Source organism: Astyanax mexicanus, chromosome 23 (genome assembly GCF_023375975.1).
Source record: "Astyanax mexicanus isolate ESR-SI-001 chromosome 23, AstMex3_surface, whole genome shotgun sequence".
In the NCBI taxonomy this organism is placed as follows: domain Eukaryota; kingdom Metazoa; phylum Chordata; class Actinopteri; order Characiformes; family Acestrorhamphidae; genus Astyanax; species Astyanax mexicanus.
The window spans coordinates 30,035,337-30,049,930 of record NC_064430.1 but is presented as its reverse complement, the minus strand read 5'-3'; the positions used below and the strand labels follow the sequence as shown (position 1 = coordinate 30,049,930).

The window sequence follows — 14,594 nt, the reverse complement described above, 5'->3', positions numbered from 1 at the left end:
TTTTTTTTTTATTAGTATTTTAATAAAATATAAAAGTGAATTAAACTCAAGATATGATTAGAAAATTTGTTTAGTTTCAAATTTACAAATGAAGCAATGTTTATTAGCCCTTGGCCAAACATACTGTATGTAATATAAATGTGTGTGTGTGTGTGGGGGGGGGGGGGGGGGGGGGCGGGTGTACAGTGTGTGTTTATCGAAAATGTGTTTTGATATATGTTTTTCATTTGATGAAAAATGAAAACACCACTCAAGGGTTAAAGGAGAACTCCAGTGTAAAATGGACTTTTGTTGTAGTAAAAAATGATAAAAGTACTTACCTTTGATAAATAGCACACCTCTGTTCTCCCACAGTTTTCCGAGATCCAGAAATGTTAACAGTTTGTCGAAAACACCCTTCAGACTGGGTGACACACCACAGCACCCATCTAGCATGTAATTAGCAACACCATAGCAATTGCACTACATGTGATATTAGTGCATTCACTTGGCAACATCATAGCAACCACCTGGGAGACCATTATAATCAATTAGCAACCACTTAGAGACTATTTGGCAATATCATAGTAACCACCTGAGATACCATAATGGCCACATAGCAACACTATAGCAAGAACCTAGCAAGCATTTAGCAAAACCATAGCAAACAATTGGCAACAACTTGGCATACCAAAGCAGCCACCTAGTAATATCACATCAACAACCTATGATACCAGAGCAACCACCTGGCAGCATCATGGCAATCATCTGGAGTACTATAGTAACCATTAAGCATCCACGTAATAACACAATTGAAACATCTAGTAAACCATACATACCACTTAGAAACCAATAGCCACCATCAAATAACCACTTCTCAACACCATAGCAACCAACTGGCAACATCATAGGAACCTTCTGTAAAACCATAGTTACCCTTAAGAAATATCACTGCAAGCACCTGGGGTACCATGCAACACCACACTAACCATCTAACAGAGACATAGTAACACCATTACAACCACCTGGTATACCATACTAACCACTGAAAACTCCCATAGCCACCATCTAATAATCAATTAGCAGCCACTTTCCTAGGTAGTTGCAATAAAATTGCAATATTATTGCCAGAATTAGATAATTGCAACTACCTAGGAAACATTGTCAACATCATATCAACCATCTGGAAGGAAGGAAGGAAGGAAGGAAGGAAGGAAGGAAGGAAGGAAGGAAGGAACGAACAAACAAGCAAACGAAAGGAAGGAAGGAAGGAAGGAAGGAAGGAAGGAATGAAAGGAAGGAATGAAAGGAAGGAATGAAGGAACGAAAGGAAGAAATGAAGGAACGAAAGGAAGGAATGAAGGAACGGATGGCTGGATGGATGGATGATCAATGAAAAGAGTGGAAGTAACCAGCCATAGTCATGAGGTAGTGCAGTAATACAGAATTAACCAAGTATAAGTGATAGCAGGTATCAGCAGACACGACAAGTTTAACAGTTTGTCCCAAACACCCTTCAGACTGGGTGACACAGGGCATAATTTGCCACCATAAATCGCTTTTTCCACCGTTATTCAGCTCAAAGTAGCTCCACACCTCCTTTCTAGAATCCTGAGAGCCCTGACATTTAAAACAAGGCATTAATAACTTAAAAAGTGCACAAGAAGCATATTAAAAAACACTGTTTACATCCCACAACGCGAGCTTCAGCTCCGAGCGCCGCCATCCCTGTACTGATAATGACAGATAAATACATACATAGACTCTGCATGGCCTGCCACCTGGCAAAGACCATGGTGGTTGTGGAGCTACTTTGAGAAAAGGCGATTTATTGGGGCAAATTATGCCCCGTGTCACCCAGTCTGAAGGGTTAGGAGATCTCTTCAGTTTCTGAATTAGTTTCTCTGATTTTGCTATTTATAGGTTTATGTTTGAGTAAAATGAACATTGTTGTTTTATTCTATAAACTACAGACAACATTTCTCCCAAATTCCAAATTAAAATATATTGTCATTTAGAGCATTTATTTGAAGAAAATGAGAAATGGCTGAAATAACAAAAGAAAAAGATGCAAAGAAAGAAAACAAGTTTATATTCATAAAGTTTTAAGAGTTCAGAAATCAATACTTGGTGGAGTGATCCTGTTTTTTAATCACAGTTTCCATGCTTTTTGGCATGTTCTCCTCCACCAGTCTTACTCACTGCTTTTGGATAGCTTTATGCTGCTTTACTCCTGTTGCAAAAAAATCAAGCAGTTCAGTTTGGTTTGATGGCTTGTGATCATTCATCTTCCTCTTGATTATATTCCAGAGGTTTTCAATTTGGTAAAATAAAAAAAAAACTCATTAATTTTAAGTGGGCTCTTATTTTGTCCAGAGCTGTATGCAATATGATAAATACTTTTTATAGAAAATAAATGGAAAAGGATGAAAGGCAATGGAAACAAATTCTTGAAAGTGGGCATAGCTAAATAATAAGTATACAGTCAACTCAGTATGTACTGTTGAACAAAACTAGGATTCAGAAGTAAATTTGGATGCTGAAGTGAGTTAGGAGAATATTTGGCTAAACTTTTTACAATGTGAGGCACCAATTTCATAATATACTATTTAAAGCGTCAATTGATCCACAGTAGGCTCCTAATGGCTCCCACATGTTCCATGGACTATAAAAGTAGCTGTAAATATATTTAAAGATTATCCTTTCAGATTAGCAGCACAGAACAAACGATGCTCACGGTCAGTGTCAGGTAATAAAGATAGAGAACACTAATGATGGAAAGTTCACTGTGTCTCAGCTGTGTACGAGAGTCACAGTGTGAATGTTCTGCACCCTGGAACGAACAGGAACACTCTTTTACTCTTTACACACTTCTTTATCTCTTTCTCTCTCTCTCTCTCTCTCTCTCTCTCTCTGTCTCTCTCTCTTTCTATTTTCTATACCCCAGTACTGCCAGTCCACCAGGTGGTCACAACCCAGTCGTGATCTGGAGCCAGGCTGGAATTTGGCTGGGGTTACTGGGCTCTCCTGGTGGGCAGGGCATGCAGGATGGCTAAATTTGTGTGCTAGGTTCACTGGAGCAGACGGATGTAATAATAGAGTACATTCCTTCTATTTACAAGACTTGCCTTTAATGGTAGGAAATTGACTCTTCTTTCATTGACATAATAAAACCAGGTAAACTGAAACTGACCCTTGATTACCTACTTTAAGTAGCAGCAATGGGGTCTATATACAGTATTAGGCAGTGCGTGAACAGGCAGTTCTTAAAGGTGATGTGTTAGAGCAGGAAAAACAGTAAGAAAATAAAAATATATATTTTAACCAGCACCAAACTGTGACAGCTAGAGGACATGGTCAGAACACCTCCAAAGCATCAGGCAGGTCTTATGGGGGCTTCCCAGTATTGAGTGGTAAGTACCTAACAAAGTGCTCCAAGAAAGGGAACCAGCAAACTAATGACAGGGTGCATAAAATACCTTAAATAAATTTTCCCTTAAGGTTGCTCTTAACTATTTTTTGCGCTGTACCACTTTAAAATAAGACTACCTTTATAAAGGGTTTATAAATGGTTTACAATTAGTTTATTAATGGTTACTAATTAGGTTGTAAATGCCTTAAAAATCATTAATAATCAGTTATAACACATACGTAGAAAGGGCAACAATGACCTGTTGTTTGCCAAATAGTGAACCCACAGCAGTCTATATTGTTGCCCTCTCTACGTATGTGTTATAACTGACTATTAATGATTTTAAGGCATTTACAACCTAATTAGTAACCATTAATAAACTAATTGTAAACCATTTATAAACTCTTTATAAAGGTAGTCTTATATTAAAGTGGTACCTTTTGCACTTTAAGGCACACTTAAAATCCTTTAATTTTCTCCAAAATCATCAGCCTTATAATCCAAGGTCAGGTTGTGAGGAGCAGTAAAGCCACTGAAGTACAGCGTTATACAGGACACCAAGGTTGAAGCAGCATTAGCATTAGCAGCATTAGCAGCTGTTCAGAGGTGAATATATTCAGACTGTAGTCTGCATGTTTACTGTGCTAAAACAAGCTACGTGGCTTACCGGAGCACTCAGGGTTTCTCAGTGTAATGCTGTCGGGCAGCATTTACTAGCACTAGCGGTTAGCCGCTAATGCTAATGCTGCTTCACCTAGCCTTAGTGGAAATCTGTAAATCTAAGCTTACTGTAAATAAAAGAGTTTTACTCACCCAAATAAACAGTTTTCAGGAGAGAAATCTGTGTAGATTAACATCCAGTGCTCGTTTGACTTTAAAAGAGAATGTTTTTTGAGAATTACAGTTTTATTTTCTTAGGTTAGCTTTACTAAATTTATTTACCCCCCCCCCCCCCCCCCCATCAACACCCAGTGGTAAGAAATGCTGAATTAGAAGGAAAACATAGCGACACCCCTCTTCCTTACTAGTGTTTCATAATGTGCCTTATAATCCAGTGTAATAAGTAAAGACAAGTATGTATGAGGAAACATACATTACATGTTATCTAAAAGCTTTCTTAAAGGAAATCATCATAAGCCCTTAAAAGTGTGAGTTCTCTTGAGTATTGCATAAAGTCCCTTAACCGTCTTTTACCTTAGAATTATTTAAGGGACCTAAAACCCTACCTTACTTCCCTTACTTCCAAAAACTAAGAATATGGCTGAGTTTGGAATCATTTTTTAGTTAGAAGTACTCGCTTTTTTTATTTCTTACAGGGGTTCACAACACAGCGGTGTTCAGTAAACATTGTTTCTGCAGTAACTCCCTTACTGTTTATTCTTTTTTAAGTGAAATATCTGACAGATTTTATGAAACGCACTTAAGTAATTACCTCAAGTAAGGTAAAATCTTTCATTAAACTTTATATTTAAGGCGCCTGGTTCTATAGGCAAGCTGTCAAGCGTGTGCTGTGCAGCTTGATTCACCGTGTGTCAGTGTGTCTTTGCTATCATAACGATGGGAAAAGTACACCTTGCATGGCTTGAAATGATGCACAAAATGCATGTACTAATTCTCTTAACTACCGGTAATCATGGATGTGTTTTCAAAACTTACCTGAACACACCTCATTTCCAGACCACTACCCATCGGCGTAGTTATGCAGGCGAAAGAAGTGAAAAAAGACTGTTTACGGGGTGTAAGATACCAATGAGCATCGCCATGTGCCTTGTACAGGGTGTAAGATAAGATAGAGCCCAAGGTGCTTTATGCAACTAAATACTTGCCTCGCTATCCTAACCCTTTACTATAGAGTAAAATCAGGAAGGCCATCAGCCAATAGGGGCACATAATAAATACCTTATCGAGCACCAGGGAGACTTCATTGTTCTGTCTGTCTGTCACCAGAGTGAACACCTCCTCCTCGTTCCCGGACTCCAGCCTGTAATCCACCACCCAGCTATCTCCGCCCCATTCGTCTGCATCCCATGCTGCTACTGACGTTACCGTGGCACCCACCGCAGCATCCTCCGCCAAGTGAAAGGGACCATACTGTACGAGAGAGAGAGGGAGAGAGAAAAGACTGAGACTTTTCCAAAAGTTATGAGACAGCAGTAAATTTGACGAAAAGCAAGTGAGATAGAGGAGGAGAATAAAGGAGGTGTGATAAGAAAAGAATGAAAAATGCAAAGCAGCTGAATGAGGATGAGGATGAGTAGGAGGAAGAGGATGACAACAGGCAGGAGGGATGGAGGAAGAGATGAGAGAGGAAAGAAGATAAAATAAAGGAAAGGGACAAAAGAAGAGACAGTAAAAGGTGAGTGAGGGAGATAAAAAAGTAAAATGATGTGACTAATATAAAATATTTCAGCTTAAATCAAAGCGAATCACTGCTGTCACTCAGCGCTCTGCGTCAGCGCCACATCCTCCGAGACACGCACAAATGTTAATTACTTCTGCTACCAGGGGCTGAACACATTTGCACAAAAACCCAGATATAGCCACTCACGTGCATGACCTCACGTGCATGACCTCACGCGCATGACTGTGTGTTACAAAAAAAAGTATGGGGACACCATTGTGCTCATTCATTGCATTGTTGTCGTTTTTTTCTGAAATCTAGAATACTAAAAAAAAATTTAATTCTGCTTTTGTTGGAGTAACTGTATCTGCTGTCCAGAGAAAACGTTTTATAAATATATATATATATATATATATATATATATATATATATATATATATATATATATATATATATATAAATAACAAAGATAAACAAATAACAAAGAACACAGAATAATAAAGTAAACCAAAACAAACGAGAGAAACCAGATAACATAAACTAAACAAACAAGAAGTACTAATGATATAAACAAACAGGGAGGAAAACAACTAGAACTAGAAAAGAACAAAACGAGAACCAGAATAAAAGCTAAACTAAACAGGGCAGGGATAAATATATACAAGGAAATAAACAAGAGGCAAAACTAGACAGGGAAAAGCTAAACTAGACAAAAGGGTAACGCTTTATAATACAGCCCACGTTTTAGAGGGTTAGTACTGTGTACTTACAGAGTAAGACCAGTAAAACACTGTACACTACATAATACAGCCCGCTGCCTGTTGTTTATAACTACTTACTGAGTAAGTACTGTGTATTAACCATTAATATAAAACCTTGTAGTTTTTGTGTATTAATTAATACATTTTCTTTAAAATCTCAGCATTCCTGATTGTGTTATTGAGAATATACATATATATATATATATATATATATATATATATATATATATATATATATATATATATATATATATTCATATGACAGTTTTTAGCTGCTCCACCCTTTACAGTTTTAAAAGTGTGAATCAAATTCTCATCTTCTTTTTTCAAACTTATAAAATTATTAGAATAATAAGCCTTCATAACTGCCATGAACCAAGGGCAAAATAATATATATGTGTATATATATATATATTATTTCATGAAAATTGCACCATAAGTTTAGGAAATTTGCAGGTTTTCCTGTGCTTTATTTGTACTTATATTTAAGATTTAATTTACTGATTTATAGTGAACAATTACACCATACCTGTTGGGAAAGTAGAAGGTAAGTTTCAGAAACTTACCTAGTTGTTACACTCTTGTTGCTTGTTTTTCTTTATTTATATGTACAGTTAAAGTACCTGTAGGACCCGGTAAGTATTTTGGATGTTCCGGGTCATCCAGAGAAGTTACACCGTAAGTAAAGGGAACTTACCCTCTAAAACACGGGCTGTATTATAAAGTGTTACCGACAAAATAAATAAACTAAACAGGGCAAGGGAGAAAACAAGGGAAATAACAGGACAACTATGGAAAAATAAACCAGACATAAACAAGGGAAAATTAAACTAGGAAAACAACAAGGAACTAAACTAGATAGATAATAGATGATAGATAATAACTAACATAAACAAACCGGGAGTAAATAAACAAAGAAACAAACGAGGTACTGAATAAATACAAAACTAAACAAGGCAGGGATATATACAGGGAATGGACTAGAAACTAGAAACGTGGAAATAAACAAGAAACTAGAAACATACACAAGAGATAAACTGAGGTAAACACGGAGCAACGACTAGGGTCTAACACGGAGAGACAAAACAACAGAGGTTAGTGCAAAGACCAACAAAGACAAAGTGGCACAGGGGATCTATTTATATGAACAGGAAACAATGAACACCTGGGGAGACAGGTAACGAGGGGGCGGAGTTACAAATGAGACACGTGGTGGAAAACTACTGAGACAGGGGTCACAGAGGAGCAGGGGTCACGTGGGGCACACACAGGCAAGAGGACAGACAGGAAACAGGGTCAGGACACGACAACTAAAGTTTAAAGGAGCATTGCTGTGAGGATTTGATTGCATTCTGCATTAAGAGTGTTGTTGTAATGATAATGACCACCAACTTCATCCCCAACCCCTCTTACAAAAGTAATAGACAGATAAATATTAAGCTGTGATTTTATCAAAATACTCTACCATGACAGACCAGGGCCTTTGGACATTTTCGTCTGAAGCTCACAGTGTCTATTTCTATAAAAGACTTGTTGTATAATTGTATATTGTATAAATGTATAATTCATGTTCGTATGTTTTTGTATTGTTTCATGATTAGAGTAACCTCTTTAAAATCACACCTTTTTAATTACATTGTTTTCTCATTATGTCCCATTTTTTTGGGAATGTGCTGCAGGCCTGAAATGCAAGAATGAATGTGCATTCACTGTGGCATTGTTTTAATAAGCTTCTGCAACGTCACACGATTTATTTATTTTAATCCAGTGTTGCTGAATTAATTTTTCACCAAGATCTTGCTGCATCATTGATGATGGTAGAGTCTGACCAACCGCTGCACAAAGCAGCTCTTCTCCATCCAGCACATCCCAAAGATTCTCAATGAGGTTAAGATCTGGACTCTGTGGTGAACTCTCTCAATCCATGTGTGAAAATGATGATCTCATGCTCCCTGAACCCTAAACTCTTTCACAATTCCAGCTCCATGAATCCTGGCATTGTTCATCTTGGAATATGGCCGTGTCATCAGGAAGGAAAAAAATCCATTGATGGAATAACCTGATCTATATTCAGTATATTCAGGAGGTTAGCTGAACTCATTCTTTCAGCACATACTGTTGATGAACCTAAACCTGCAGACCAACTGCAGCATCAACCAACCAACCCCACATCATTTACTTACTTACATCCAGGTGCTACCATTTTTTCCAGGTTGTGTATTAATAAAGGCCTTTGCTGTGGGGTTTGAGATGTGCTGTGAGTATTTTTAAGCTGTTGTTTTCTGTAGTGTTAGTCTCTCAGGCCGTATCAGCGTGTTTGGATGAGCGGTAATCAGCCGTACGTACAGAGCCTCTGATCTGCCCAGCCAAGCCCTGTCACCACTCCCACACCACTCCACCACCAACACTCACACAGCCACACCACCACAACCTGCTCAAGAGCTTTTCCACCTTATGATACAGACAACAGCGGGGAGGGGGAAGAGAGAGGGAGAGACAGAGCCAGAGAGAGCAAGCAAGAGTGAAAGAGAGAGGTCAAACAAGAGTGAGAAAGTGTATAAGAGAAAGTGAGAGATCAAACAAGAGAAAGAGAAGGAGAAAGAGAGATAAAGAAAGAGAGAGGTCAAACAAGAGAAAGTGAGAGAGAAAGAGAGATAAAGAAAGAGAGAGGTCAAACAAGAGAAAGTGAGAGAGAAAGAGAGATAAAGAAAGAGAGAGGTCAAACAAGAGAAAGAGAAGGAGAAAGAGAGATAAAGAAAGAGAGAGGTCAAACAAGAGAAAGAGAGGGAGAAAGAGAGAAAGAAAGAGAGAGGTCAAACAAGAGAAAGTGAGAGAGAAAGAGAAATAAAGAAAGAGAGAGGTCAAACAAGAGAAAGAGATGGAGAAAGAGAGATAAAGAAAGAGAGAGGTCAAACAAGAGAAAGAGAGAGGTCAAACAAGATAGAAAAAGTGTGAGAGAAAGTAAGAGAGTGATCAAACGAGCAAGAGAAAAAGAGACAAAAAGAAAGAGAGAGAAATAAAGACAGATAAAAAGCAAGAGAGAAAGTGAGAGCTCAAACAAGAGTGAGAAAGTGTATAAGAGAAAGTGAGAGATCAAACAAGAGAAAGATAGAAAGAGAGATAGAGAGAGAGGTCAAACAAGAGCAAGAAAGAAAGTGTAAGAAAAAGCAAGAAAGTGATCGAATAAGAGTGAGAGAGAAAGAGACAGAAAAAACAGACAGAGAGAGAGGGAAAGTGTGGAAGGGAAAAAGAGAAGGATGAAGTAAGAAGGCAAGAGAGATAAAAAAGCAAGGGAGAAAGAGAGAACAAACAAGAGTGAGAAATTGTGTAAGAGAAAGCGAGAGAAGGATCAAATGAATGAGAGAGACAGAGAGAGAGGAATCAAACAAGACAGAACAAGTGTGAGAGAGAAAGAAAGAGACGAACAAGAGAGAGAAAGTAAGCAAGAGAGTGATCAAATAAGAGCAAGAGAGAAAGTGAGAGCTCAAACAAGAGTGAGAAAGTGTATAAGAGAAAGTGAGAGATCAAACAAGAGAAAGAGAGGAAGAGAGATAGAGAGAGAGCTCAAACAAGAGTGAGAAAGTGTATAAGAGAAAGTGAGAGATCAAACAAGAGAAAGAGAGGAAGAGAGATAGAGAGAGAGGTCAAACAAGACAAAAATAACGTGAGAGAGAGAAAGAAAGAGAGAGTTCAAACAGGAGAGAAAGAAAGAGAGACAAAGAGAAAGCAAGCGAGAGAGACAGAGGTCAAACAAGAGCAAGAAAGCAAGTGTAAGAAAAAGCAAGAAAGATAGCGAGAGGGAAAGTGTGGAAGGGAAAAAGAGAAGGATGAAGAAAGAAGGCAAGAGAGATAAAAAGCAAGGGAGAAAGAGAGAGGACAAACAAGAGTGAGAAATTGTGTGAGAGAAAGTGAGAGAGGGATCAAACAAGAGAGAGACAGAGAGAGAGGAGTCAAACAAGACAGAATAAGTGTGAGAGAGAAAGAAAATGACAAACAAGAGAGAGAAAGTAAGCAAGAGAGTGATCAAATTAGAGGGAGAGAGAAAGAGAGAGAGAAAGAAACAGAGAGAGATCTTTAATTTCACAAACACTTCAAAATAGTTTAGTTAGTACATTTTTGCCCAAAGCCAATTTGCAATTGTCCTCTTTTGTATCACAGCCAGGATGTTTTTAACTCAAAAACATGTATCTGCAGATTAAGAGCATCTTCCGTGGCCGCGGGGGGCTTGAATCCGGAGTATGAGGATATTAGGATGACTCGCTTTGGGTGGTTGTGGTCAAAATTCAATATTAGCAGCTGTTTCTGGATGCCCTAAGGAAGTGCATTAACTCAGACTGGATCCATCCTGCAGGTCTTGGCCATTTTCTGGGACAGTCAGAGTTCAGTGCTGTGCTGGAGGGCACTTTGGCAGAGACAGGAAGTCACTGCTTGGAGTTCATGGCCATGTGATTCAGCCATATTTAGCCACCACTCAAATTAACTTCAGACTTTCTGCCACAATAACAGATTAGTCAATACCTCTCTAGGATCTGGGGTTTGCTTTGCTTTGCTTCTTCAGCGTTGCCAAAAGTAGTATTCACTCTTCCATCTAAATCAGGGGTGTCCAAACTACGGCCCGTGGGCCATTTGCGTCCCGTTTCCTTTTTTGGAGCGGCCCGCGAGGTATTTTAGAAATAGAATGAAAGTTGGCCCGCTGTTAAGCAGGTTTTTATAATGTGAGATTCAAAGTTTAAACGCTAGGTGTCAGAAACGGGCCAAAGAGTCTAAAAGCGGAGAGAGTGCGCATTTCTAGCGCAGAAAAACTAAGCAAAGAGTCTAAAAGCGGAGAGGGTGCGCATTTCTAGCGGAGAAAACAGGGCAAAAGAGTCTAAAAGCGGAGAGGGTGCGCATTTCTAGCAGAGAAAAACAGAGCAAGAGTCTAAAAGCGGAGAGAGTGCGCATTTCTAACGCAGAAAAACAGAGCAAAGAGTCTAAAAGTTGCCGAAATTAAGGAGTTTAATATTAAGAGACATCATGAAATTAAACATCAATTTGAAAAATCTTAGTTTACACAACACTGTCAAAGATAAAGATAGTAAGTCAAGTAAAATGGTGTGTAAATGAAATAATCAGGGAAAAAAATATTATTTAAAGTGGTATATTTCATTATTTGTTTTATTACAGAGTCTGTGGCCCATGACTTCAAATATATTTCTCCTTCTGGCCCCCAACAAAAAAAGTTTGGACACCCCTGATCTAAATCATTGAATTCAGATGTTTCAATCACTTCCATGAGTATAAAACCAAGCACCTAGCATGTGCTTCTACAAACATTTTTTGGAAAGAATGGAAAGAACAGTAGAGCGTAGAGAGCTTCATGGAATGGGTTTCCATGGCTGAGTAGCTGCAGCCAAGCCTTAAATCACCAAAAACAATTTAGAGTGCTGGATGCAGTGATGTAAAGCACACTGCTATTGGACTCTAGAGCAGTGGAGACTAGTTTTCTGTAGTAATGAATCACACTTCTCTATCTGAAAATCCAATTAACTAGTCTAGGGTTTGGTAATTGCCAGGAAAATGGTACTTGCCTGACTGCATTGTTCCATAGGTAAAGTAAAGTTTGGTTGACGGGAGATTATGGCGTGGGTTATTTTTAAAGAGTTGGGCTCAGCCCCTTAGTTCCAGTCCAAGGAACTCTTAATGCTTCAGCAAAACAAGAGATTTTGGACGATTTCATGCTCCCAACTTTGTAGGAACATTTTGAGGACAGCCTCTTCCTATTCCAACAAGATATGAATAAACAAATTTAATGTGGAAGAACTTGACTGACCTGCCCAGACTCTGGATCTCAATCCGATAGAACGAACACCTTTGGGATGAACTGGATGGTAAGACAAACTTTCTTATACAGCATCATCATCTGCCCTTAAAAATGACCATAAACACACTCCTAAACCTTGTGGAAAGCCTTCCCAAAAGAACCAAAGCAGTTGTAGCTATAAAGGGTAGGTAGACATCATATTAAACCCTATAGATTAAGAATGACATCTTAACTCAAGTTCATATCGGGGGCACAGTGGCTTAGTGGTTAGCACGTTCGCCTCCCAGCACTGGGGTCTTGGGTTCAAGTCCCTATCTGGGTGGAGTTTCCATGTTCTCCCTGTGTCAGCGTGGGTTTCCTCCGGGGACACCTGTTTCCTCCCACAGTCCAAAAACATGGAGATTAGGTAAATTGGATGTTTTAAATTGTCCAGAAAAATGGATTACTCTAAATTGATCTGGTGTGTATGTTTAAAGTGTGTGGTATATATGTAGGTATGTGTGTGTATGACTGGGCCCAGATATGGATTGGCACTCTGTCCTGGGTAATTGCTGTAGTATAATGAGCCCGATGCAGTCCTCCAGGTGGACGGTGGTTTCCGGTTGAGAGTACGCTGTGCGCTATTGGCTGCCGCTTCTCACCGGTGTGGGGATGAGTGTTAATGTGTAATGTGCTTGTGTGTAAAAACGTGTTTATTGTACAAAAAGCGTCCTTGGGTTTCTAGAAAGGCGCTATATAAATTGAACTTCATATTTGTGCAAAGACAGAAAAGTAAATACTTTTGGCGATATAGAGTCATTTTTCTGGTTAATGTATCTCTTTAAGATGTGCAGGTATGTGTTATGTGCCATGACTCACTGCTGGCACCTGTTTGGAGTGTCTTAGTGCATTAGCTCAGATTCAGACACCATCAATCTTACACTCCTTGGCTCGGTGTCAGGGAAGCGCTCAGCCTCATTGTCCGCAGCAGGGGGAATGCACAGTGACAGCGCCTATGCATCTTCCCTCTGGCTGGCGTCCAGTGTTCCGCACTTTATGGGTGTTTTTTTGAATGCACGGCAGTGCACGTCTCCCCGTCTCAGCCTTCATCATCCCTCAAACCGGCTCTAAATAGACTTCACTGAGGCGAACAGCACAGCGGGACTTTCTGCTGCTTTATTGTTTTTTTCTGTTTGCCTTCCTTCATCTTAAAGACTGCCTCCTGCGCCCACGTTCTCCTGCCAGCTCCTGTATTATTCACGCCGCGTGGGTGTGCTCATGGAGGGGGATTTTCCAGAAAGCACTCAAAAAAAAAAATGAAAGAAGAGGGTTGCTCAACTTACGAATGGAAAATACAGTGGCAAGAAAAAAGTATGTGAACCCTTTGGAATTTCATGTTTTACAGCAAAATTTTTTTAAAAATCTTTTGATCTTCATCCAAATCAAGAATACTGTCAAATATAATATCACAAAAAAAATCAGATTATTTCTGTCTTCATTAAGAACAACCATAAGAATCACAGGGACTGTGGCTACTCTGCCAAGATTTGGGCACCCAGTGAAGAAACAACCCAGAGTGACAGACAAAGATTTGAAGGTTTCATTGGTACAGTCTGTAAAGCAGGGAAAGCAGGGCGATTGAAGTTTGCAAAAGAGCACATTGACACTTCAATATGTTTTTGGCAATATTTTTTTTGACAAATGACACTAAGATCTATTAGAACTATTGCTTATATACATGGACGATGTATATAAAGTGGTGTAAAAGCATTAATATATCTGTGTCACTGGAGCTGGAAGCATGTAAAATAGCTTAAAATGAATTTATCACAAAGTGTACAAGGCTGTGACCATATATTTATATACAGGTCCTTCTCAAAAAGTTAGCATATTGTAATGAAGTTCATTCTTTTCCATAATGAAATGATAAAAATTAAACTTTCATATATTTTAGATTCATAGCACACTAACTAATATATTTCAGGTCTTTTATTGTTTTAATACTGCTGATAGCTCATGAAAACCCAAAATTCCTATCTCACAAAATTGCATATCATGAAAAGCATATAATGAAAAGGTTCTCTAAACGAGCTATTAACCTAATCATCTGAATCAACTAATTAATCTCAAAACACCTGCAAAAAATTCCTGAGGCTTTTAAAAACTCCCAGCCTGGTTCATTACTCAAAACCGCAGTCATGGGTAAGACTGCCGACCTGACTGCTGTCCAGAAGGCCATCATTGACACCCTCAAGCAAGAGGGTAAGACACAGAAAGAAATTTCTGAATGAACAGAGTGCTGTATCAAGGCACCTCTGTGGG

At 38.9% G+C, this 14,594-nt stretch overlaps 1 protein-coding gene across 1 annotated transcript in view; it reads right to left on the bottom strand.

Annotated features, from left to right (window-relative positions):
• cdh16 (cadherin 16, KSP-cadherin) overlaps positions 1 to 14,594 on the bottom strand; it is a 136,622-nt gene that overhangs the window by 51,555 nt on the left and 70,473 nt on the right. The window contains exon 11 of the mRNA XM_022665170.2: positions 5,291 to 5,482. Within this exon, the coding sequence (XP_022520891.2) occupies positions 5,291 to 5,482 (192 nt within the window). The remainder of the gene's footprint in view (positions 1 to 5,290; positions 5,483 to 14,594) is intronic.